General features: G+C 39.3%; 2 protein-coding genes across 5 annotated transcripts; both read left to right on the top strand.

The window, feature by feature from the left end:
- The first annotated feature begins 996 nt into the window (after positions 1-996).
- znf532 (zinc finger protein 532) lies at positions 997-15,985 on the top strand. Of its 4 annotated transcripts, XM_019253645.2 has the most exons (11): positions 997-1,188; positions 1,746-2,120; positions 3,533-3,585; positions 6,744-9,084; positions 9,731-9,912; positions 10,869-11,045; positions 11,753-11,915; positions 12,104-12,406; positions 12,684-12,796; positions 13,445-13,583; positions 13,696-15,985. In XM_019253645.2, exons 4-11 carry the CDS (start codon positions 6,772-6,774, stop codon positions 14,188-14,190), a joined length of 3,885 nt encoding a protein of 1,294 aa, XP_019109190.2. In that variant the 5' UTR covers positions 997-1,188; positions 1,746-2,120; positions 3,533-3,585; positions 6,744-6,771; the 3' UTR covers positions 14,191-15,985. The 4 variants fall into 4 exon arrangements, with proteins under 4 accessions (XP_019109190.2, XP_010740768.3, XP_027138075.1 ...); XM_010742466.3 differs by lacking the exon at positions 3,533-3,585; XM_027282274.1 differs by lacking the exons at positions 997-1,188; positions 1,746-2,120; positions 3,533-3,585 and adding an exon at positions 2,138-2,441.
- A 3,396-nt stretch (positions 15,986-19,381) lies between these two features.
- Positions 19,382-23,063, top strand: oacyl (O-acyltransferase like). Its single transcript, XM_027282273.1, has 14 exons — positions 19,382-19,509; positions 19,606-19,684; positions 19,781-19,916; positions 20,059-20,261; positions 20,369-20,581; positions 20,667-20,769; positions 20,864-20,965; positions 21,111-21,276; positions 21,367-21,446; positions 21,550-21,660; positions 21,802-21,925; positions 22,024-22,210; positions 22,602-22,744; positions 22,864-23,063. The coding sequence occupies exons 1-14, from the start codon at positions 19,396-19,398 to the stop codon at positions 22,966-22,968; spliced, it is 1,866 nt and encodes a 621-aa protein (XP_027138074.1). The 5' UTR covers positions 19,382-19,395; the 3' UTR covers positions 22,969-23,063.
- The last annotated feature ends 721 nt before the right edge of the window (positions 23,064-23,784 follow it).

The raw sequence follows: 23,784 nt of genomic DNA, 5'->3' as shown, positions 1-23,784 counted from the left end.
GGAGATTTCAGCCAAATCTTCTGTAACAAAAATTTTAAACAGATCAGATAATAAACCTTAAAGTCCTTAAACACAAAGAGTTTCTCTGCTCAATAGCAATGTCAAAATTGTCAAATATAAGCTACTTATTAGCTCTATATCAACTGGTCTTGCCCTCCTTGGTCTTAATACACTCTGGTCTTGGCTATGATTTAGTCTCGGTTTAGTGGTCTTTACTAAAAAACAGTGTTTGGGTTCATGAGTTTGTAATGACTGACCCCACAGCATTGCTGTACTGTCACAAAATGATCAACGACATACATTTTTTAAAATAATTTTATTTAATTTTTTTTAACTTTTCTCTGATTTCTTGCTGTTTTCTTAGAAAATACTGGATACATTTACCTCTTACCTCTAAAACTAATTCTAATGAAACAGTCTAAGAAAATTAAATCACTCTTTGGTTGAATTGCATGTCGACACAAAGGTCATAACTTGGGATGAGCGGCTGCAATGTTTCATTTTAAGGTCACAAAAAGGTTGGGAGTCGTTGCCAACCTTTTTGCCTTGTGATGTTTAAATGGAGGCTAAAGACAATCAGGTCTTGTTATGGAGATAATATTGGGATTATTACACTATTGAAACTAATCTACATATGCCGTGACATTGTGTAATCATATAGTTATCTGTAAGAATGTACGAGAAAATGTACTGTGTGTAACAAAACAGACAATCTGAATTACATTTTTCTGCTTCCATTAAAAGTGGTGGAGTTAAGCTTTCAGGTGATATAACCAAACATGCATATATTATGCAGGAAATTCTAGAAATTGAGGAAAACGAGATGGAAACCTCACAGCAGCTCCTCTCTGCTGCTCGTAGCCGCCATGAATGGAAACAAAGTGACGTCATGTGACCGTGCCTCTGTTTGGGGTGGGGAGCACAGCAACCTCAACCTCCTCTCCAGCACTGAATCTGTCACACTGTAGACTACTGTGTACTGGGGGCCTTTTGATATATATGCACAAATCCAACTGCCTCACAGTGTATAAAAAATGTATTTGTGTTTTCTGATGAATAAATCTGGCATCCGTTTATGCTGCAGCATTCATGGCTGCTTTTGAGAGGTCTGCCAGATGTATCAAGGACTGGTAGCAAGCCAAAGAGAGAGCGTTATTCAGCTGAAAGCCTCTCTCTGCAGTCTCACAGGTAGGTCATAATACTCGACTTGATTGTGTTTTGTTTACCAATTAACCCACGCAGTGTAATGATTGCCTTGTCATTAATGTGTTATTTTTGTCTGCTCTTGGCTACATGAATAATCAAATACTCTCAAATATGTTTGTATTATATCAGGGTGTGTAGGGTGAAATTACACCATTACTGTATGTTATATTTAAGTGCTTAATATTGTATTTGTATTGTATTGGCATTAGCTTACAGACTGCTTTACGACACTTCTGTCTTAAACAACAGAAAAGCAGACACGAGACTCGTTGACCTTGAGATACACACAATGCAAATGGCCTTAAGAGAGGCCTCGGCTATTTACATTCTGTCATTAATAAGTAATGTTATCGACTGAGATTAGTTTATCAGCACAATCCCACACCAATATTTTCCACTCAATCATTTATGCCTATGCTGTGGCACAGGCCTAAAATATGAACACATATTCGAGCCCTTTATTATACTGCTCATTTCCTTTTCTTCCTCTCCATCTCCCCCACCTCCCTCTGCCTCTCTCTCTTCTTTCTCTGCACCAGCTGCTGCTGCTGCTCCAGAGCCAGAGTGAAGAGTCCCCTCACCCCCCTGCACAGACAGAGACAAAAGGCCTGATTCGCCTGCTGAACACTGCCCCCTTTCTCCATCCATCCCTTCATGCACGGCCGTAGTGGTTGTGGTGGTGGTGGTGGCGGGGGATTCAGGAGAAAACGAGGCCTGGACTGGGACTTAAATCTAGGACTGACCCAGTGAAGGAGAGTGGGAAGAGGGGGAGGGGAGGAGGAGGAAGAGGAGGAGGAGGAGGAGGAGGATGGGGGCTGGAATGGTTGGGGCTGAGTAAAGGCAGGTGCTGAGGCCTCTACAGGAAGACTGTTTTTTCCTGAATATCTCTCAGAGTGGAAAAAAATCTGACAAGGGTATGCCACATTTACCTCTATATATGCATGAACGTGCATGTTTATGTTGATGTGTGTCTCTGTGGCGGTATATGTGGGCAGGGGTGGCATGTGTTTAATGGAAATCTGGGGAGGGAAGTGCATGTGTGGCCTGTGTTTGCCCAAGTCAGACTGACTTGGGCAGATTGTTTTTTTTGTGTGTGTTTTTACATTCCTTGTCTTTATATCATAGTGCTGGGTGTAATGCTGCTGGGGGCTGCATGAAAGTTTGTAGTTTCAGAGAGACTCTCAGTGTGTCTCGGGGTGAAAGCATTGAGGGATCTGCTTGAGAAAGAGGCCAAGGTACGGGATTAAGCTTCTACCACCATAATGGTTTCCTAAATGTTCTTCTTTTCAGTGTTAAGGTGAATATTAGTTGCCATGTTATCGTTCATCATTTCAGCACATCATTTTATCTCAAATGTTTGAAATCTTATTTCATGTTTTGTATGATTTTTCTCATTTTCTTTACAGTTTTCATGTGTTCAGGTGACTGTGCTCACCAAACATCATCTGCATTATTATGCATTGTTGTATTTATTTTGTTTTTTTAATGTTATGGCAGTGCAAGCAAGCAAGCAAGCAGAGTGAATCACCTTTCATGTCACTACCACTATAAAATGTCCTTGTTTCACTAAATGCATATGCCAACACACATGTAGTTTGATGAAAAAATGTTGCAGTGCTTCCTGGGAGCTTTCCTGCCTGTGTGTTTCTCAGGCCGTATTGCAGCACGGGGCTTTATTATGTTGGCTGACCGGAACCAGCTGAAACCGGTTTGAGGCAGACGGAGGGCTGACAGGAACAATACTGTCTCTGTGCTTCACTGAGGGATAGAGATAGCCCGGGCTACTCCATGGCAGCCCTTCAACAGCTCAGCCACCAGCTACCATGGCTCAGAGCTGCTGCAGCTCGCTGCTGGCTGCATGTCGGTGGGCTATGCAGCGTGGCTCATAGCGAGGAAGAGTTGGGTGGGGGGGGGGGGGGGGGGGGGGTTGGGGAGGGGGGGAAAAGGGCGAGGAAGGGGGGGGGGGGGGGGGGAGCAGGGAGATTTGGGAAGGGACGAGGGCAGGGGGACGTGGCTGGCTCAGAGTCTGTGAATCTGCAGCCTGGAGCTTGCCTCACACACACACACACACACACATACACACACATATACAGGACCATGATCTATCTGTCTGTTTGTATGTCTGTGTGCTGCTAGTGGTGCAGAGAATGACTAAGGAGGATCCTTACCAGGACCACCACCATTACTCACCAGATCCCTGGATGTAACCTGACCCTGTATTGTGGGCCTTTGCCTGGTTGGGAAGTAACAGGACTTTTTTTTTCCAGGCTGGGTGGGGTGGATGGCTTTTTGTGGGTTAGTAGTGTTGTGACTGTGTTTGTTGCAGGAAGGAAGGAAAGAAGGTTTGGCTAGTGGCTGGAGAGGGACGGAGGCAAGAGGGTGAGGAGTGGCTGATTCACTTGCATGTTTCCACCATTGTTATTTTTACATTCACTTTACTGAGATTGTAGCTGTATTTTTACAGTGTGTGTGTGTGTGTGGATTTCAGGTGGTAATGATGCATGTGCATTAAACAGCTGTTGTTGAGAGGGGGTTCTGTGTTGTGTATTTTTCATATTTGTCTGTATTTAACCTTCATTCACTCTCTACGTCAGGCTGCTCTGGCTGTCATGGCTGTGACTAGCTGTTCTTTCCACCAGGCCTTTCTCTCTGTGCTGCAGCTTCACAGAGCTCAGCAGCCATTTTTCCCCCCTCACTGCATTTCTCGCCTGCCCTCTCCGTCTATAACATTTCTCCCTCTCTCTCTCCCTCTCTCTCTCTCTCTGTCTGTCATTATGTTTTCCTCATTATTACATCTATCCCATTATATGGATTCCAGTGAGAATTGTTGCTTTTGGAAACCAAAGATGAGGCTACAAGATATGGGTCTGTGTGTGCAGATGTGTTTGCCATGCATTCGGATCAAAGAGCAGTATTGGTTTAACTGCACGCACTGTACAAGCAGAGCAGATCCATGGTTGTGCCTTTTGTCCCCAACACCCATAATACATACAGACATCATCAGTCCCATCATATTTTATTTTCTCATATAAAAAAACAAAACAAAAAAAACTGTTTTGTTTCTGAGGAATTATAAGCCACTAAAAACAAAGTTTTTCTGATGATTCATTATAGAAAAAATATGTCCTATGAACACTGGTGGTTTGGTTGAAAGAGTGACCATATTTAGCTCTTATTAATTCCGCCTTATCAAAAGTATTTTCTCCCGACATCATGTTCATATACTTCATATTTCATTCAGTGAAAGGATTGTTTTATTCACCCCCAAAACCAGCTGAGTGCCAGTCCACTGTCCACTGTCCACTCATCTATATTGTTTCAACTTGGACCAGATCGATCAGTCTCCTGTTTATAGTTCAGAAAATAAACATTCAAAAAGAAGAACTCTCTGATGCAGGTCCTCGCCTGTTCCCACAAGCCATTTTTCAAGAAAAACTAAGAAGGATTACATTAGCGCACTGTTTTCTCCCTATTTAATTTGTTTAATTATAGCAATCTTAAGCATGCAGTGATTGAAGAGGAAAATGTTTTGCTGAGTACCCACATTTAATGTCATCAAAATGTCACATCTAACCCCCCATGTGGACCAGCATGTGGTACCCCAGTGTTTCTTTCTGAAACAGTTCGATGAGAGGACGAATGAGACATAAATAGGAATAAGTGCACATGCTTATATTATGCATGCTGTAAGTCAGCTAGACAAGACGTCAGGAGGAGAGAGCACTAAGCTCAGTGTGCTAATGCATAAATGTAAAACATAAGGCAATAGAAAGCAGTGACTAAGTCAGGGTTGTATGGTATTTCCTAAGCTGTACTGCATGTGAACACTGGCACACTATGTGGTGACAGAGGAAACCGAAAAACAAAAGCTTCACTGAATGATGTTCATGTTCTTAGACCCAGATACACCTTATATCATACTGTAATTCAAAAATTATAGGCATGTGTGAAACTGGATAGTAAGAGGCTTAAAATACAATGTCTGTGGCTTCTTCCCAAATAAAACAAATAAAATGTCAAGAACTGATCTTTCATTATCCTACACTTTTTTCCAGTATTGTTGAAAAAGGAAATTGCATAGAAACAAGGCAGATAATTTATATGTCACATAGGCACAAACAATGAACAAGAGAGGACTTTCATTGACTTAAGTAATGGCATTGTCTGTATTATATAAACAGGAAACCATTTCTCATTACATTATTTATTATTACTATTAACACATCCTTTTTTTCCCAGTCATTGTGTGTAGAGCCATACATTGGTGTAAAATGATCAATAGAGGTGTTTGAGCTGTTATTAGTTATTCCTGTGGGAGAAGATATGGGAATATTTTACATCTACCTTCATTATCTCAATCTAGTAATACTTGCCCTTAATATAACAATTTACGCAAACATATTTTCCAATTTACCACTGTTGCCAATATGACAGTATTTGAGCTGTAGGTATGCGTGTTGTATTGTGCTGATGTATTTTCTTCAGATACCAAGTGTACAAGGCTTTATTTGATTATTTTGTGCATTTGATCTTCTCAACTTTAATAAATGTTTTTAACAGCTGTTTTAAGACATTTCTTAAGCAGATGTTTCCATTACAGTCAACTGTCTAGTCTACAGCCTATTAAATGTAAGCGACACTATTAATAATTTATACTGACTGGAATGTACATTCACATCAAGCCAGAAATTCAATAAAATGTTTTACTATTGAACTATTTTATGTTTATTTTATTTCATTTAAGGTTTATTTATACTTCTATCCTCCAACATGTATGATTTTCTCTAGGAATACTGACTATGGCATTCTTACCTTTGTATCCTAAAGTCACACAAAATCATAAATTCTGCATAAATTCAGAATGAAAAAGTATACTTCCAAAATTTGGAGAGAATTACATGGAAATATCCTGAAGAATATAACCAATTTATCTCTTTTATACCTAATATCTCCTGCCTTTATGAACTGCCTAGCCATTTGTCATCACCAAGTGAATTGGGATGATGTTTAGGATGAAGTACATTACAGCTAGTAGTTAGTGTTTTTTTTTAGAAAGGAAAATGTTTACTTGTACAACAAATACTAAAATCTGCAGAGAAGTTTGCAACATAATTTATTAATTGAACCCATGCCTGAAAGAATATGAATTAATCCAGTATGAAACTCAGATCTGTGGATATTATTAACTTTCATTTTGCACAATCCAAAAACCAAAGTATCAGCTTCACACACATCTCATAATCTAATGCGCAGACTGCCAAGATATAATATATAATAAACACAGGATCATAAGGGATAAACTGCATTAGTATATTGTGTTGATTTTTGATCTGTTATAAGAAGAAATCAAACCAATTTTTGTGAAGAATGTAATTATATTAAATTCCGTTTTTTATCACTACATGATTCTGTTACCACATTAATCAAATACAAACAACTGTACACAGACAGTAAATAACTGAATTGCAAAATGTGATATCTGTTAAATAACTGTATCATTAGATATACTCTAAAATAACTGCATCCATGTTCCCCAGGTGAGCTCATAAGAACAGGAGCAGGACCATGGGAGATATGAAGACGCCAGACTTCGATGACCTGCTGGCAGCCTTCGACATCCCTGACATGGTGGATCCTAAAGCTGCTATTGAATCTGGCCACCATGATGACCATGACGGACAGCTCAAGCAATCCAGTGTTGCGGTAACTACCAATGAAGATGAGGCTAACAACCCCTCAACAGGACATGATGTTGGTGTTAGCGTCATTGTCAAGAACATCCGAAATACGGACACCAGTGAGCATGGTGGAAACGTATCAGAGAAGGATGGGCATTTCCACTGCCATCCCCAACCCCATTCTGTTGGCACTGGAAATGGACTTCATAACGGCCTTGTGCCTGCCATGCCAAGTACTCATTACACCAAGAATGGATGGAAAGCTTCTAGGGAGGAAGGACAGCCAGTTAACAACCAGTCATCTACCTTCAATCAGTTCAGCCCCATCTCCAGTGCTGAAGAGTTCGATGATGATGATAAAATTGAAGTAGATGACCCTGTGGAGGAACAGGGAGGTCTGCTGTTTTTTAGGTCAACTAACAAGAGAGAAACCCAGAATCCCAAATCTCCTGTATCAGTGGACAGTGTTTCAAAGTCCAGAGCAATCCAAAAACCTGATCAAAAAAATAACGGCAATGATACTCTGGGAGGTTCAAAGTCTAACAACACCCCTGAACCAACTTTACCTGAAGAGGAAACTTTTCTCAAGTCTGAAGATCAGGAGTGCAAAGCTGGAGAACCATCAGGCCTTGTTTCTCAAGTCAAATCCAAGTCCTCTGCAAAGCTTTCATCTTGTATAGCAGCCATAGCAGCCCTCAGTGCCAAAAAGGCTAGTGCTACAGACGTGGGTGTTGTTGATTCTCCCACAACACAGAAAGAATCCATCCAAGTTAATGAAAATCCCAAAGCTCCAGAGAAGCCACATGAGCAGGAGTCGGCTTTAGAGTTTGCAAAGAGGCTTCTAACAAGACAACCAGACAGCCCCTCTAGTGTCACCAGTGAGAGTAGCAGCAAAGGTTCCCCTGCCTCAAGCACAGACACCACCCCAGTCATCCCAAAAGTCAGGATCAAAACAATCAAGACCTCATCCGGCCAGATCAAGCGTACCGTTACCCGAGTTGTACCAGAGTTTGATCCTGAGAGTCAGAGAAAAGCAGAGAATAGCACCTCTATCATCGCAACTACTAACGCGATTTTCTCATCTCCAACAAGGCACTCTATGCCGACTACAGTAGTAGCCACCACTAGTGGGCATTCAATTGAAATAACCAAGCAAATGACTATTAAACCTGTGGCAACAGCTTTCCTGCCTGTATCAGCTGTCAAGACAGCTGGTTCCCAAGTCATCAACCTGAAGCTGGCTAACAACACCACAGTCAAAGCAACAGTTATCCCTGCTGCATCAGTGCAAAGTGCCAGCAATGCCATTTTGAAAGCTGCTAATGCTATCCAGCAACAGACTGTCATGGTACCTGCCTCCAGTCTGGCTAATGCCAAACTTGTGCCAAAGACAGTTCATCTTAGTAACCTTAATCTTCTGCCACAGACTGTATCCTCTGCTGTCTGTGATCTCCAACAGGTCCTGACCTCAACCAAACAACCACAGCATCAGCAGTCTCAACAAATCAAACAGAAGACAATTCTCGCTGGCAGGGCCTCAAAGAAAGTCTCTAAGGTTCAAGTGTTCACCAGCTCTCAAAGCTCTGTAGTGGATGCCTTCAATAAAGTCCTGAGTAGCATAAATCCTGTCCCTGTGTATGTTCCAAACCTCTCTCCACCAACCTCAGCTTGTATCTCTCTACCCTCACGTGGCTACAAGTGCCTGGAATGTGGAGATTCATTTGCTCTTGAGAAAAGCCTGACACAGCACTATGAACGTCGCAGTGTGCGGATAGAGGTCACCTGCAACCACTGTACAAAAAGTCTAGTGTTCTACAACAAATGCAGCCTCTTGTCTCATGCCAGGGGCCACAAGGACAAAGGGGTCGTCATGCAGTGCTCACATCTAATCCTAAAACCCATTCCTGCAGATCAGATGATAACCACATCACCCTCATCAGGTCCACCCAACACCACTGGCACCACCTCCCAAGCACAAGCACCCACTTGTCAAATGCCAGGGAGAGTTGCTGGTGGTGGCTCCCAAACTGCAGTGATTTCTGCACCATGCAGTGCTCCTCTTGTGGCAGCTATGCCCTTGGAGGATGATGCATCAAAGCTATGCAGACATAGCCTAAAATGTTTGGAGTGTAACGAAATGTTCCAGGATGACAGTTCGTTAGCTATGCACTATCAACAGGCACCGGAGTCCAGTGGGCAGGTGAGTATGCAATGTGTGAATTCTGGTTTTTAAATGTCTGAACCTGAAAGAGTTCTTATCTTGCTAAGTTTATTGATGAAGTACAATAGCACAGTATTACTACAATAGTAGTTACTACTATAGTAATAATACTAAGAACCACAGTAGACAATATCTGGTTCTTTGATAAAAAGCTGTAGGTACAAACTTTTAGACATAAAAACTTTGAGGTAGAAGTTTATTCTAACTCCCAAGGTGTATTTCAGCAAGAATGATCCAATCAAATCACTTTCTAATTTTGGATGAACACAGATCATATATATTCAAAGTGTAGAAAGTAGCTCCAAAGAAAACAGTTCATCATGAGGTCTGTGGGTTATCAGGACTTTCTCTCTGGAAAGATATGTTACAGTTCATTTTTTTGTAATTATTTTTTTTCAATTCTTTGGCAAACATCCAAAGTTATCAAAATGAGTATACACTAGATATAAGTGAGATCAAATCAGTTTTTTTTTTTTGTAATTTTGTTGACCTGACCCTTCAACTGCATACTGGAGAACGGGTAACAGTAACATAACCTCTCATATTCTCTGTGGAATCATTCTAGCGCCATGATAAAATGCATTTGATGATTTTCCTCCCATTTCCTCCTTTTCTGTATCTATAGAAAACATGCACCATCTGCCAAATGCTTCTCCCAAATCAGTGCAGCTTTCTGTCGCACCAGCGAATCCACCAGCACAAGTCTCCTTACATCTGCCCCGAGTGTGGCGCCAGCTGTCGTTCTGTCCACTTCCAGTCACATGTCACCAAGAACTGCCTGCATTACACCCGTAGAGTCGGCTACCGGTCAGTCTACCTTTGAATCATAACATTATTAATTATCATTTTGTGCTGACTTACTGTTTCTTAAAAGTTTGAGGACTCGTCATTTCAACTTTAATTTCCAAACTATCTCTTCTATTAAGATCCTGAAAACAAATTCATGGTATTGGTACCATTGAACAGCGTTCTTCCTTTTTAAGTGGCTACACTCAGACTGAAATGTCTCTTGCTCTTCTTTCAAAATTCTACTGGCAAATGTCATTTCTAATTACAGTTATTATTACATTATGTTTGGGGGGATGGACAGTCAGAATTTTTATGTAGAGTCACCAAAGACACAAGCCATTAAAACTGAAAACCCAGTATCTGACCAATTATGATTCAATTATGGGTCTGCTCGATCATGTTATGAAATGAAGATGTCTCAAAGTTAAAATTAAAAATCTTATATTTGCATTCCTGTCTGGCTTTCAGTGTATGTTAATAACTATACAACAACTTTGTGACATGTGCATATATGACATACTGTATGTGTAACCTGAAGAACGTTACAGATTTTAACTGTGAAATTCAAACCTTTGCTTGGTGCACATAGAGAGGGTTGTTCAGCCATGTCAAATCACTCATCCATGTATGAAAACATGTTATTCTAAAGAAATGGTTCAACATTTGCTCACATACAAATACATCTTTTTCTTTTAAACAGAGCCAGGCTAACTGTTACCTCCCGTTTCAAGCCTTGATGCTAAGCTAAGCATCTCCAAGCTGAAGTTTAATATTTGATGGAGAGACATAAGACTGATATCAATCTTCTCATCTAACTGACAAGAAAGTGAAGATGTATTACTGAAGAAAAGTCTCTAAGTTTTGATCCCTTAAGTCATGTGCTGGCCTGCTGGTACATTAAAGAAAACAAACTTATATTAGAAACAACAAGTCCAATCTGATTTTTGCAAACTCTTATTCCTTTTTCCCTCCAGATGTGTCCACTGTAGTGTGATCTTCGCTGACATTGCAACTGTAAAAGCCCACATTCAAAGTACTCACTGCGAGGTCTTCTATAAATGTCCCCTTTGCCCCATGGCCTTCAAGTCTGCACCAGGAACGCACTCTCATGCACACACACAGCATCCAGGAATGAAGGCAGGAGAGCCCAAGTAAGTCTTCACATGCTTTACTATCCAAGACACTGTGGACACTTATTATTTATATAAAACATTTTGAAGTGCAAATTAAATAAAATTTAATTCAATGTCACATTAAATATATATTTAAATAAAAATAGTATGCAGTACACACATAATAAACAAGCTTTTTCCTTAAAGAGTTCAATCACACGTCAGCACATATTTACATACTCTTCATTTCACACAGACACACACCAATATAACCTAATACCCATGCCCAATTCATTTTTCTAAAGAAGATCATCCTCGCTGCTTCATCAGTAGCAGGATTTGTAGGTTTTAGACATGGTGGCTTATCTTGTTTTGTTTTGTTTTTTCCACATGGCAACCTTTCACTGACCACTGTCCTTCATCAACACTACTGACAATACAGGTGCATAGCAGCAGGTGTTCTTGCACCATTGGATTGGTTTGGTGCCTGCTGTGCCTCAAACATAAAGCTAAATAACAATATTCAATGTGCTGAACCATCTATTTCACTATGATTGAGGTTTGTTTAGAGAAACAGACAACAGGTACAAAAATACTTGACATGGAACTGATTGTTTCATAGAGTTAATTGAAACATAAGATAACATTTGTTTTTACCTTTCTCTTCTGTGTATATAAATTGAGTCTTTATTCAGATGAACTCCCAGTGACTTTTAATAAGTTTTTTTTTCCTTTCTGTCTTTTAGGGTGATCCATAAGTGCTCCATGTGTGATACCGTGTTCACTTTGCAGTCCCTGCTCTACACACACTTTGACCAGCATGTTGTCAATCATAAAGTTTCAGTGTTCAAATGCCCCGACTGCTCCATGCACTACGCACAGAAACAGCTCATGTTGGATCATATTAAGGTGGGCATAAAAAGTAGTTATTTCAGCATGCTTGATTACAATAGCCACTTTGTATTTATGCCGACTTGATCTTATGAGTCTAAATTTCCAAGGCCAATTACATGAGTGATTACTTTAAATGGTTCACATATTAGTGTTTTACACATTTTTATTCATTGTATCTCTTTATTCTGCATGTGTGGATCCAGGCCACGCATGGAACCCTGAAGACCATTGAGGGTCCACCAAATTTAGGCATCAACCTCCCTCTCAGCACCAAGCCCACCAACTCTAACAGTACCAACAGTCCAAGTAATAATAACAACAAGGATGGAGGAAATGTCAATGGTCAAGACAAGGGAGAAAAGAAGTCTTCACCTTCACCGCTAAAGAAAACTAACTCAGTGGACCACAAGAACCCTCCTGGCTCAGGATACACATGTGGAAACTGCAATAACATCTTTAGTTCAAGAGAGGTCTTTGTGGCTCACATGAGGCGTGAACATGGCAAGGTAAATGTTTGAAACTACTCTCATGAGAAAGTTTCTGATGTGTGGCATAGATTATTATTATAAAATTATGTAGCTTAAATAGACCACCAAATTGTGAGGGTATGATTGGAAGATGATTGTGGAGGAGCTCTCGTAGCCTGAACTAGCTTGCAGGCGTCCCTTCACTACTTGAGTAAATTACCTTAGTTATATTCCACCACAAGCCCAAGAGTATAAACATAGATGCACTAGAACTACCTATATTTTAAGACCATTACTCTCTATATCGATGTTGCAGATACTAAAGAAGCACCCATGTCGACAGTGCGACAAATCCTTCAGCTCCTCCCACAGTCTTTGTCGACACAACCGTCTGAAACACAAGGGACTGCGAAAGGTCTACACCTGCCCGTGAGTACAGAGGCAAGATGTCTTGTCCAAAATGATACGGAAGTGTTTTCTGATCTGATTCCACTATCAACTGGACAAAGGTATATAAAAAATAAATAAAACCTTTGTAACTTGGTTGCACTCAGCGAACAAAGGCTGTCATGATTACCAGAAAACAACACTGACTGTACGAAGAAAACAGGAAACAAACTGTCTCCCGTGTTTGATTGACCATCCATCCGCCCTTCCTCTTTGTGCACTTTGCTCTCTATAGTAAAGTCAGATTTTCTCCTTTACTTAGATAGACAGGGCTTTATAACTTAGACATATACATGTCGTCTTTGGCCAATAGCTTAAAACGCCTGACGCTCACTGTCTTCAAACGATTGTATCACTTATAAAGGAGGCAAAAGAGACTGTGATTACAGTGAGTCACTTGTCAGTGATGAGTTGCGCACACAGTCGTGATGTGATGTGTCACATTTCAGGAGACACGTGTTGGGTCTGTGCAGTAGCTATCGACTATGTAATTGTGGAAGTTTGATGTGCAGGATAGTCACGAGAACCAAGCTTTACCCTGCTTACATACAGTCCATAACAAATATGCGATTTGTATGTATGCCAATAACAGAAGACAAAATAAGCTTTTATTTTCTTGTGCTTTGACAGGCACTGTCCAGCTCTCAGTCAGCCGTTCACTAAAAGAGTGCTGCTGGATCAGCACATTCAGCTGATGCATGGAGTCAAAGACCCAGAGGGGAAGACTGTCAAGTCTGATAATACAGACGCTTCATCTAACAAGAAAACGGTACCGTGGCACACATTTATGGACATACATTTATTAAGACGAAGTGCACCTTGTGAAGTGACTTTCTAGTTCTCCTGTCATTCCTAACCGATCAGTTTAATCTCATCCACAGCCTCGCAGCCCCAAAAGGAAGCCAGAAGAGGATGAAGGCTTGAACTCAAGGGGCTCGGACTCACAGCCGTTAAAGAGGCTCAAGGTGAACATCCTAAAAGTTCACAAGTGTGCTGTCTGTGGCTTCACTACAGAGGACATCACAGCTTTCCATGAGCACATTCCCCAGCACAAGTCTGATGGCTCGTCCTACCAGTGTCAGGAGTGCGGCCTGTGCTACACCTCACACCGCTCACTGGCCCGACATCTTTTTATCGTCCATCGGCTGAAGGAGCCACAGGGTCTCGGCCGATACAACGGACGGGGAAAAGACGATGACGAAAGCCAAAGAGAGAATCAGCTGGATGTTATGGATGAGAACAATGATGGGACGCCAAATACCAAATGCAAAGTGTGCGGGAAGATGTTTGAAACGGAGGGTAATCTAAATACTCACATGAGGACACATGGGATGGCGTTCATAAAGTCAAAGAGACTAAGTGCAGCTGAGAAGTGAGAGGGACACAGTTTTAAACCATTCCATCAAAAGCTGCATATACATAATGTACATGTAGGGTACTACAATATGTATACAGTGTACCCACATAAATATGTAACAATACAGTCATTTTATGTCTTTAAGTAAATGGAACAATATAGTTTTTTGTACATGCATAGATGTTTCTATAGGCCTTGAATAGATCTTTTTTATAGAAGAGCTTTTTTATTTTAAACAGTCTCCATTGTTGTCTTCTCACTAGAACTAGATAATGTATTAATATATTGTTGTAATGGGATTAATCCTCATACAGTCAGCAGTGTTCTGGATTTTCAATGCTGCTAATGTCCAACGAATGTCTGAAAGACAAAATATACACACATGAAACCGTGGGAGCTTCAGGTTTCCTTGGTACAGTACATGTCACGCCTTCTGAGTCTTCAGTTTCCACTTAAAAGCTGAGTAGAAGAGTGGCATCAAACATTTTTTTTTATTTGTTTCATTTTAATTTCATGGGGAACTAATATTTCTCTCTGAGCCCTCCTTGGCTTCTACAATAAACCCTAGCTTTGGTCTCCTAATACATCCCAAAATTACTGATCCTAGAACTAAATCTCTGCATTTATGTTGAGCTGAAATTACATGAACTATCAGAACATTTCTGACAATCAGGCAAAGATGAAGCCTATTTTCAGCTGCATCTCCACACTACCTTGTCAAGTTATTATCATTTACATCATTGTCATTATAATTATTATTATTATTATTATACGGATACACAACAAAAATTGGTTCAGTGGATGTATTTAAAATTAGTTTAAAGCTCCCAGTTTTGTATATCATAATGTCAAACATTAAACACAATAAACAAACTTTTAAAGACAAATATATGGGCCAAATTTGCTTTTTAAAATATTTTGTAAAAGATGTTTTTTTTATGTTTCATCCCTGTCTTAATATGTATATGGCAGCTCTCTGTGATTACAACTCACTTGATAACCAGTTTATCTGAATATTTAAAATATAAACATACAAAACACTTGTCTTTTGTTTTACAGCAGAATAAAAATAAAGCTGTAATGAGCCCATATTTCATAACCAATGCCAATATTATCATTTTCTGTCTTGTTTCTTCAGTTTAGTGTGAAAGCAATATTAATGTTCACTGACAGAAAGAACACTGGGAAAAACTTCTAAACTGAAGAAAACCTTCTACGAATGTAAACTTGGCTGAATTTAAATTATTCATACAAGCCAACCAGATGAATTACATAAACAATGACTGACAGTTGAGATTGTTTTCCATTGCTTTCTTTATTCCAAGAAAACCATCCAAAAACCATCATTCAGTTTTGGACCGTAGTTTTTCTACTCTTACAATAAAACTGTGTCGCGCTGTAAAACTGCATGTGAGAAGCAGTCTGTGAATTGTTTATTAGAATGTGTCTTGCTGCTGCTGCTACTGCTGTTTTTAGATATTAATGCTTGTGTACAAAACTATTCTTTATGTCAATAAATGATGAAACCTGCCAGGGGTAAGATCTGATGTCACCTGCACATGAGACATCAGCTCTTCTCCATGGAAATATATCAGAAATCCTCTTGTGATCATTCATACTCAGGCTTGTATAGTGCCGTTTGTCTCGTGGACCATTACGATAATGGTTGTAGTCTGTGTGTTTGGTTTTACATGTTGTTCAATCTATTGAACATTTTAATTCAACCATTAACAGTGGGAGTTCTCACGAGTGTCTAATTTAATTTACCCAAATCCTAAATGCTAACCCTGTCTCGTGCAAATGTTGTTTTCATACTACGTATTTGTTGGAAAATATGTCTTGAAAGAAAGATAATGCCTTCCCAATCGATCTTCTTATCGATCTGTTTTTAAGTTGCAAAATTACATTTTTTTTATTTCGTTCGAGGGTGAGCCCCTTGTGTCACACTTTGAAAACCCCTGGTGTCAAAAAGAGTGATTTCAAGTGAATGGTCCCAAATAAATGATAATATTGCTCCGTATATACTAGATGTGTAAATACGCAACTGTTTTGCCATATCAGCCTTCTAAGGTGATGAATTTGCAACATATTGTATGCCCTCTAATGGCCAAAAAAAGAAAACAATCAATTAATCCCGGTTTACTTGAACTGAACCACACATGGGACTCAGGAGGATGAATCCTGGTCTCCTGGTCCTCTGCATTATATATACACACCGATCATCCACCTCAACCACATTCCCATTATGTATGTAACACTTCTTCAACAGCAGAGTGGACTTAATACATGTTTCCTTCACAATAAATTAATTTCATGTATTAATGCATTTTCTAGGAGTCAGCTAATTGGTCAGTGTGTGTCAACAACTGGATGTACGCAGTTAGAGTCCAGTTACTTTTTGCATGTTTTCACTTCATAAAACTATAAAATTAAACTAATCCAATAAGTATAAAAATGTCTACCTCTTTCCTTCCATTCTAATGTGATGCTTCTGTGTAAGACAGAGGCAAAATGTACCAGATTTTGTTCACACTGAAGTCAAATGTAGATCTAATGACCAAACTCAATCAGGGGGTCAAACAATGTGAAAATGATCTCCTCTCTCTAGCATAAGCCTAAAAACTACAATTGATTATAGGGTATGTGCATCACATTGAATGCGTATAAATGTATGTATATGTTGCCTGGTGAAGTTCTGGCACTTTTATGTCAGTTTATAGGACAAGCTCACCATCTAGTGGACATTGTTGGCTTATCTCAATTACTGGACTGTCTGTGGTGTTGTTTCTGCTATATTTCAGCTTGAGACAAATGGTTCCAGTAATAAACTCATTAGATAAATGTACTGTTAATGGTTACAAATGTATAGCCGAGGTTTTCCATTTATTCTTACCAAGAACATGTAATCAGACCAGAACAGCCTCTGTCGCAATTTATAGCTGAGTATATAAAATCAGAGTGATAATATTGTGAAACGTGTTCTAGTGACACTGACGTACCAGTATTAGACTTGTCCTCTAATTATGTTGATCCTGTGTGGTGACGCAGCCTTGGACCTTTTTTGTTAGCCTCTCATCCTCATGTAACCAAATCCTGTTCACACCTGATATAGAAAACCAGGTGAGGACCTACAGTTACCAAGGCAGTTTTTCAATCCATCCCATGCAAGATGAATTTCACGCTACCTTCTTGATGATGATGTGTCCCCTCCTATGTTATTTAAACACCTTCTCCACTAAAAAAAAGATGCAGTCAGCCCTAAAAATGGCCCTCGGTTGGGTGGCGTTCCTTGTGTTTGCAGGGTGTAGCGTAGCGCTGGAGAATACACAGGCCCCAACAGTGTCTCAAAGATGTACGGAGGATACCAAGACTTTCCTCTGGGAAATTAACCAGGACAGCCCAAAGGAATATGCCGTTTTCAGTAAGTGTTGTTTAAAATACTTATTTTTCTGACTGTACATTAACTTGTAGGGTCCCTTGTGCACGCTACATGGCAAGACAAGGGCCAGCTGTACTTTTAGAGGAGCCAGTTACATTAACTTTGAAACAAAGTGCTTATTTAAACCTTTAAAAAGCAAGTTAGACAGGCATCTGAGGACAACGTGAGATTTGCAGTACTGTGCCACTGTGGTGTTGAAACCTTTAGACAAGAGACCAAAAAGAAACATAAACGTGTATTTTCATAGAATACAAAAGGTAAAGTAATACTAAACAGTATGTTCACATCAAAAAGTATGAATGCATGCATCAAATACATGACTTACACAGTTTTATCCATGTGTCTTCAGTATAGGCTTACAAAAACTGCCTACAAATTGTAGTTATATTAACTGTAACAGGATATTCTCAGTTTCAGTTCATTTTTTCCAATTTAGTTTAGTTCACTGTTTATTATTTAATATTCCTTTTCCTTATTTAAAATTGTTTCCACTTGTCTTTTTTTTATTTTGTACAACACTTTGAGGCGCTTTTCCTTAAAAATAAAACAGGGAACTAAAAGACCTTCTGCTTAGGCTCATTCACAAATTACCAAGCAAATGTAACCAAATGTAAAAAATTGATAAAATGACAATTTATTTAAATAAATTGAAAATATAAGCTTCATCACAGCAAACTAACATGATCTCAGTGACATCTACAGCAAGTAGAAGACACAGACAAGAGACATTTAACCATTGCAGAGAAAACTGAGAGAAGACAAACATTGACAGACAGACAGTTTATATCTAACTCACGGTATTTACGATGAAGATGAAGAAGTCCATATCCATGTCGTGTAATGTCTTTGACCTTTGCTCGGGTCGTTATTTAGTTTCTCTCTATCTAGCTTCTAGCTAACAGTCCCACAAACGCACGGCAACTAGTAACACTGAAAAACAAGCTAACTTTGTTTAATTAAAATATTAACTGTGCTGGTTGTTGTGAGGTATGTGAGTATTTGGAGTCTCTTGAAAACAGACATATTCATTCTCAGTTTTTAAAGTAGTATCATGGTGACCGCATCTCATAGTTTTGTATTTTCCTAGTAATCAAGGTGTGTCAGCCACACCTGTCCTTTTTTCTGTTAGGGTGCAATGCCGTTTTTGACCGCACAGCCTGTCTGTCATTGACCAGCCGTTACAACCGAGAGGGGCGCTGTTTCACTCAACTGAAGAGACCAGACAACGAAACAACGTGTCTGTTATGGGAAAACTGCTTTTAGTTCAAATTATATTTTGGATATATTCATAAAGAGAGTCCTGGCTTGCCTTTTCCCCAGGGAAAAAAAATGCATTTTCACTATTAAAAAAGTAAGAAAAATAAGGTTTGTTTGTTCATATTTCGGAGTGGTAATTACTTGAATTTTCGTTTTTGAGATTTATTTCATCTTTACACAGTTTCGTCGTACATTAACAGGGTTGATCATAGTACATTACATCACTATTTTATAGTCTAAATGTAGAAACACCTTCAATTTGATAGAAAAATTGGGAAAATGGGATTTTGAAGAGCCACCATATTGTCCTTCAAGAAAAATCAAGAAATCAGTTTATGATTGTGTGTTCATACTCAAGCATCAATATCACATTTGCAGGTTTTATTATAGAAAAACAGACCCTCTTTTTATACAAAGGGACAGTGGCGGGTGTTTATATTAGTTGCTGTTTTGTTCTTTGTACTAAGTTGCATTTGCATGTGTTTTGTTTGGTGGGCTTGTGTATCAGTGTATGATGCATTTGGAAAGATGGGTAGCAATGTTGAAGGAGGTAATGCCAACCGGCCTGGCTTGCTGCAGCAGTGCCACTCTGCACACGGTCCCACCTTTTCCGGACAGTACTGCCAGGTGTTCCTTAGGCAGGTAACAACAAAACATTTCATTACGAAAGATACAATTTCATCCTGACATTTGGCATTTAGGTGGCAAAACTTATTGCAAGTGTTTTTACCACTACAGGGAACAGTCCAGTACTTCGAGGGTATTTGTGTCCCTGACTCCTGTGGGGAAGATGAGGTGCAAATGCTGGTGCTGAATGGTTAGTGATTTTAAAATATGTTATCTCTAAACTCACTGCAGCATCATTCGTTCAGTCCAGCATAAGTTTTGATTGTGGCTTATTTCATCTTTTTAGGGAGACTTCAGTTTGGTCAGACATCTCTTGTTCCACCTTTACCCCACATCCTGGCCAATAAATCCACTCAGGAGTTGATCATGATCCACTGTTTATCCAACACCATTGATCCTGATGCATCGGACGTCACCTGCCTGTGAGTAAATGATTGGATCTACCGTCTTATCTGCATGTGTACTTCTAATTTTAAAATGTCTCTTTGCATAGTTCATTTCAGGGCTGAAAGTATCATTGTTGAGTCTTCACCTAACATACACGTTCCACCTTTTCTCCTGCAGGTTTGTGTGTTGTGTAATGGTAGCAATTCCTCTTGCAGCTACCCTGTTCACAGCTATAATAAGGTGGCAAAGGAACAGAGAGGTCAGTCCAACAGCAGAGGCCTCCTGTTTAAACGCAAGTCCGAATGTTTATGGGACGCTGAAGACCAACGGCTCCTCCAGTAGCGAAATAAATAGCTGCACTTCAGAGGAAAATAGTAACAGTAGGTTTAGTAGTAACGCTTCCTATTCGCTTAATGCTTAAATGCAAAAATCTTTATACATTGTGTTTATATTCATATATTGCTTTATTTATTATTCTCTCTCATAGACAGCACCAGCCACACTCCACTGTGTTTTCCTCGAAGCTGTTTGTACCGGTGCCTGCAGGTGTTCTCTCTACAAACAACCAGCCAGGGTGTTTTTAGCACCTCCTCAACCATCCCCGGTGGAGGATACTCCTCTCTGAATGGCATCCGCGTTCTCAGCCTCTTATGGATCATATGTGGACACTCTGCACAGTTCCCAGTAATAAACAACCTGGGTATATGACAAAACCCTTTTGCTCATTCAGTCTGCAAGTTATGAAATTATTTGCACATTATTACACTGCATTGTCACTTTTGCAGATAACTACAAAAACTGGAGGAAAACAGTTGAAAGTAACCCTCTGCATGTGCTTAGTATCAGTGGACCTGTTTTTCTGGCTGTGGACACCTTTTTACTGCTAGGGTAAGACTGAAACAACATTTTTAAGTTTAAATACTGTGTATAAAAAACTTTTTTATTGTTTAAGTTGCACGGTTTAGCAGTGTTTGTGTTGTAGGGGTCTGCTTAGTGCACGGTCTCTGCTGGGCTCCATCGAGAGAGCTGAAGACAAACTGAGCCTGGGTTTGGTGGCCAACTACCTCTTTAAGAGGATTAAAAGGTACTGTATGTTTATCATTTCACCAAATGAATCTGTCACTGTTTTTTTAATGGCACTAAAAAGAAGTCTTTTAGAAGCTCTTTATTGCATGGTGCATGATCTAAAACCAGTCATGTAACTGTGTTTTCTCCTTGTCTTTCTACAGAATTCAACCACTGCATCTGTTTATTATGTGTCTAACCATTGGCCTCATCTCTCTGGTCCAGTGGGGACCCTACTGGTTCCCATTTATAGATACACTGATGGACTGTAAGACTTACTGGTGGGCTAACTTACTGTTGATTAGCAATCTTCTCCCAGTCCATGAGATAGTAAGTTTGATTTAAACCTATGTGCTGTATAGTAGCTCCGATTCTATACTGACCTATTTCTTTACATTGTATTTCCTAATCTCTTCTCAGTGTATTCCTTGGTCATGGTACCTGTCTCTGGACTTTCAGTGTTTCGCAACCACTCCTCTGTTGGTCTATTTTTACAGACTGTATGTCCTTTCATATGATTCTAAAAAAATTAAGTATTCAGATAAATCTGAATCACCATTTCAACTCTAGCTCTGTAATCTTATTCATCCTTCTCTTTATCAGGAACAGAGGTGTGTTTACAGTTGTTGCTGGAGGCCTCCTGCTGATGACCACTGTGACCAGTGCTGTTATAACTGGACTTCTGCATCTGCCAGTCTTCCAGCCATCTACACTGTAAGAGTTTTGGTGATTTATACGAATAAAAGTTGCTTAGGAACCAAAAGCATGGATTGTAAAGTGATTCAGATGTGCTTAAAGGCTAACTAGCCATTCTAATTGTTTCTGTAAATAATTTAATTTTAATTTGATTTGCAGGACATCTGAGCATTATGTCTTGTACTACTATGTAAAACCCTACACAAGATATGGGCCGTTTTTAATAGGGATCTTGACTGGAATATACTTGACAACAAAGAAAGATCAACTGTTAAAGCAGAAGGTGAGAACATTTGACTACCTGCCACAATCACTACACACAGCAAAATCTTCCAGTAGAAATACAAAACACATAATGTTTTTTTCTTGCTGTTGCTCCAGTGGCAGGCAGTACTTGGTTGGTTCTGCTGTTTATCTACCATGGCTGTGTTGGTTGGATTGGCCTACGTCCTCAGGGAGACCCCGGCCTATCCATCTGTGCCACATGCCCTATACCAGGGTCTGCACAGACCACTCTGGGCCCTGGCTGTGACCTGGATCATACTAGCCTGTGAGGAAGGTTATGGAGGTAAGCCAAGAACAGAGATGTTCCAAAGTCCAAACACTTAATTCAGGAAAAACAAAATACAAATTGGAATATGCATCTTAAAAATTTTCAAATATTTGTTTCTATTACATTAAAAACTCTTGATGAGTGACAACACAATAATATAATAATTTACTATTATATGAACAAAATATACTGTACAGTTTGGGGATTTTTTTTCAACCAAACCACTAAAACAGTAAATATCTACATTTTATCTACAGAATACAAAATCAAATTAGTTTGTTTGAAAATATGGATACAAACACAGTTGTATGCACACTTCTTGTTAAATGAACAAAAACTAGACTTCTACACATGAAATCAGAGATATGTATCAAATGAATCTATGCTACATCTTTTTGTTTTACAGGTTTTATCAACAGCCTTTTGTCATTAGGTTTCTGGGTTCCTCTTTCCAACATTAGTTTTGCCTGCTATCTGACACATCCTGTCTTCATCATATTCTATATTGGCTTACAAGAGACCCCAATCCACTACACAGACATAAACTTTGTAAGTACATCAGACACATTTCGTTGTGTTTCATCAAGCCTAACCCTGAGGTATTTAAGAATTAAGTTTCTTCATTTCTTTTTTAACTCAATGTATTGTATGTCTCCTCTCTTCTGTAGATGTACCTGTTCCTTGGTCACCTTGTGCTCACGCTGGTGGTGAGCTATGTGTTCACTGTGCTGATTGAGAAGCCCTACCTTCTTCTACAATGGAACAGCACATAGGGACAAATCAGCACACAAAAGATGTATCCAGTTAACACCTCTAATCTTATATTCAGCTCCCTTTGTGCATTGCAAGCGATGCTATTGTTGTTATAGATAATAAAAAACAAGTCAATATAACAGTACGTTGTGATGGTGTTTATGTATTAGTATAGTGAGTGGTTACTACTTTTAGATTGCTCACACAAAACAAAGAGACATTGGTGATGCTTACTGAAGAAAACCTTTAAGTAACTACCTACACTGGATTTAGTAGAACTTTTAATAAAGAAATCTAAGTGCAGTGTAATATCTGGTATTACTATTCTAGCTGACCTAGAAGTCAAGAATAGTAGAATAAGTAGTGAAGGACATTCATTTTTCTAACATCTCAATAAATGTAATGGAGCATATTAAAGATAGTCAAACCATAATTTAATCGTACATGTCAATCAGTATATTAGTTCAAGATGATTAAACAAGGCCAGTTACATGTAATCATGTAATAATAAAGTCATATATACCAACATAGCTGGTACCAAGTTGGTCTGGAGAAGTTCCTTAGCCACTTTAAATCACGATCCACATTAATAAAATGTTATTAAAAGATGAAAAGGGTAAGACATTGAAAAAAAATACTGCCCTCCTGTGGAGGACAAGACTAGTGTGACTGGCTTCCTCGTAATCCAAAGTTGATGTTTTCCCCCCTCCCATCCTTTCCATCCTATCCATCCTATTAACAGTTTTGGTGTAAGACAACACATGTAACTTGGGACATATATTCAATGTACTTTCCATGCCAGTGAGTCAGATTTTACAAGTGACACTGACTCAGCT

The sequence above is a fragment of the Larimichthys crocea genome, chromosome IX, assembly GCF_000972845.2.
Source record: "Larimichthys crocea isolate SSNF chromosome IX, L_crocea_2.0, whole genome shotgun sequence".
Lineage (NCBI taxonomy): Eukaryota > Metazoa > Chordata > Actinopteri > Sciaenidae > Larimichthys > Larimichthys crocea.
This window is presented reverse-complemented; position numbering and strand designations above follow the sequence as displayed.

Coding starts and splice junctions, on each gene's coding strand:
- oacyl (XM_027282273.1), top strand. CDS start 19,396: ATGGGTAGCAATGTTGAAGGAGGTAATGCCAACCGGCCTGGCTTGCTG. Junction 20,582..20,666: donor CCCAGTAATAAACAACCTGG/GTATATGACAAA, acceptor TCACTTTTGCAG/ATAACTACAAAAACTGGAGG. Junction 20,770..20,863: donor GACACCTTTTTACTGCTAGG/GTAAGACTGAAA, acceptor TTTGTGTTGTAG/GGGTCTGCTTAGTGCACGGT.
- znf532 (XM_010742466.3), top strand. CDS start 6,772: ATGGGAGATATGAAGACGCCAGACTTCGATGACCTGCTGGCAGCCTTC. Junction 11,046..11,752: donor ATGAAGGCAGGAGAGCCCAA/GTAAGTCTTCAC, acceptor TCTGTCTTTTAG/GGTGATCCATAAGTGCTCCA. Junction 11,916..12,103: donor TCATGTTGGATCATATTAAG/GTGGGCATAAAA, acceptor GTGTGGATCCAG/GCCACGCATGGAACCCTGAA.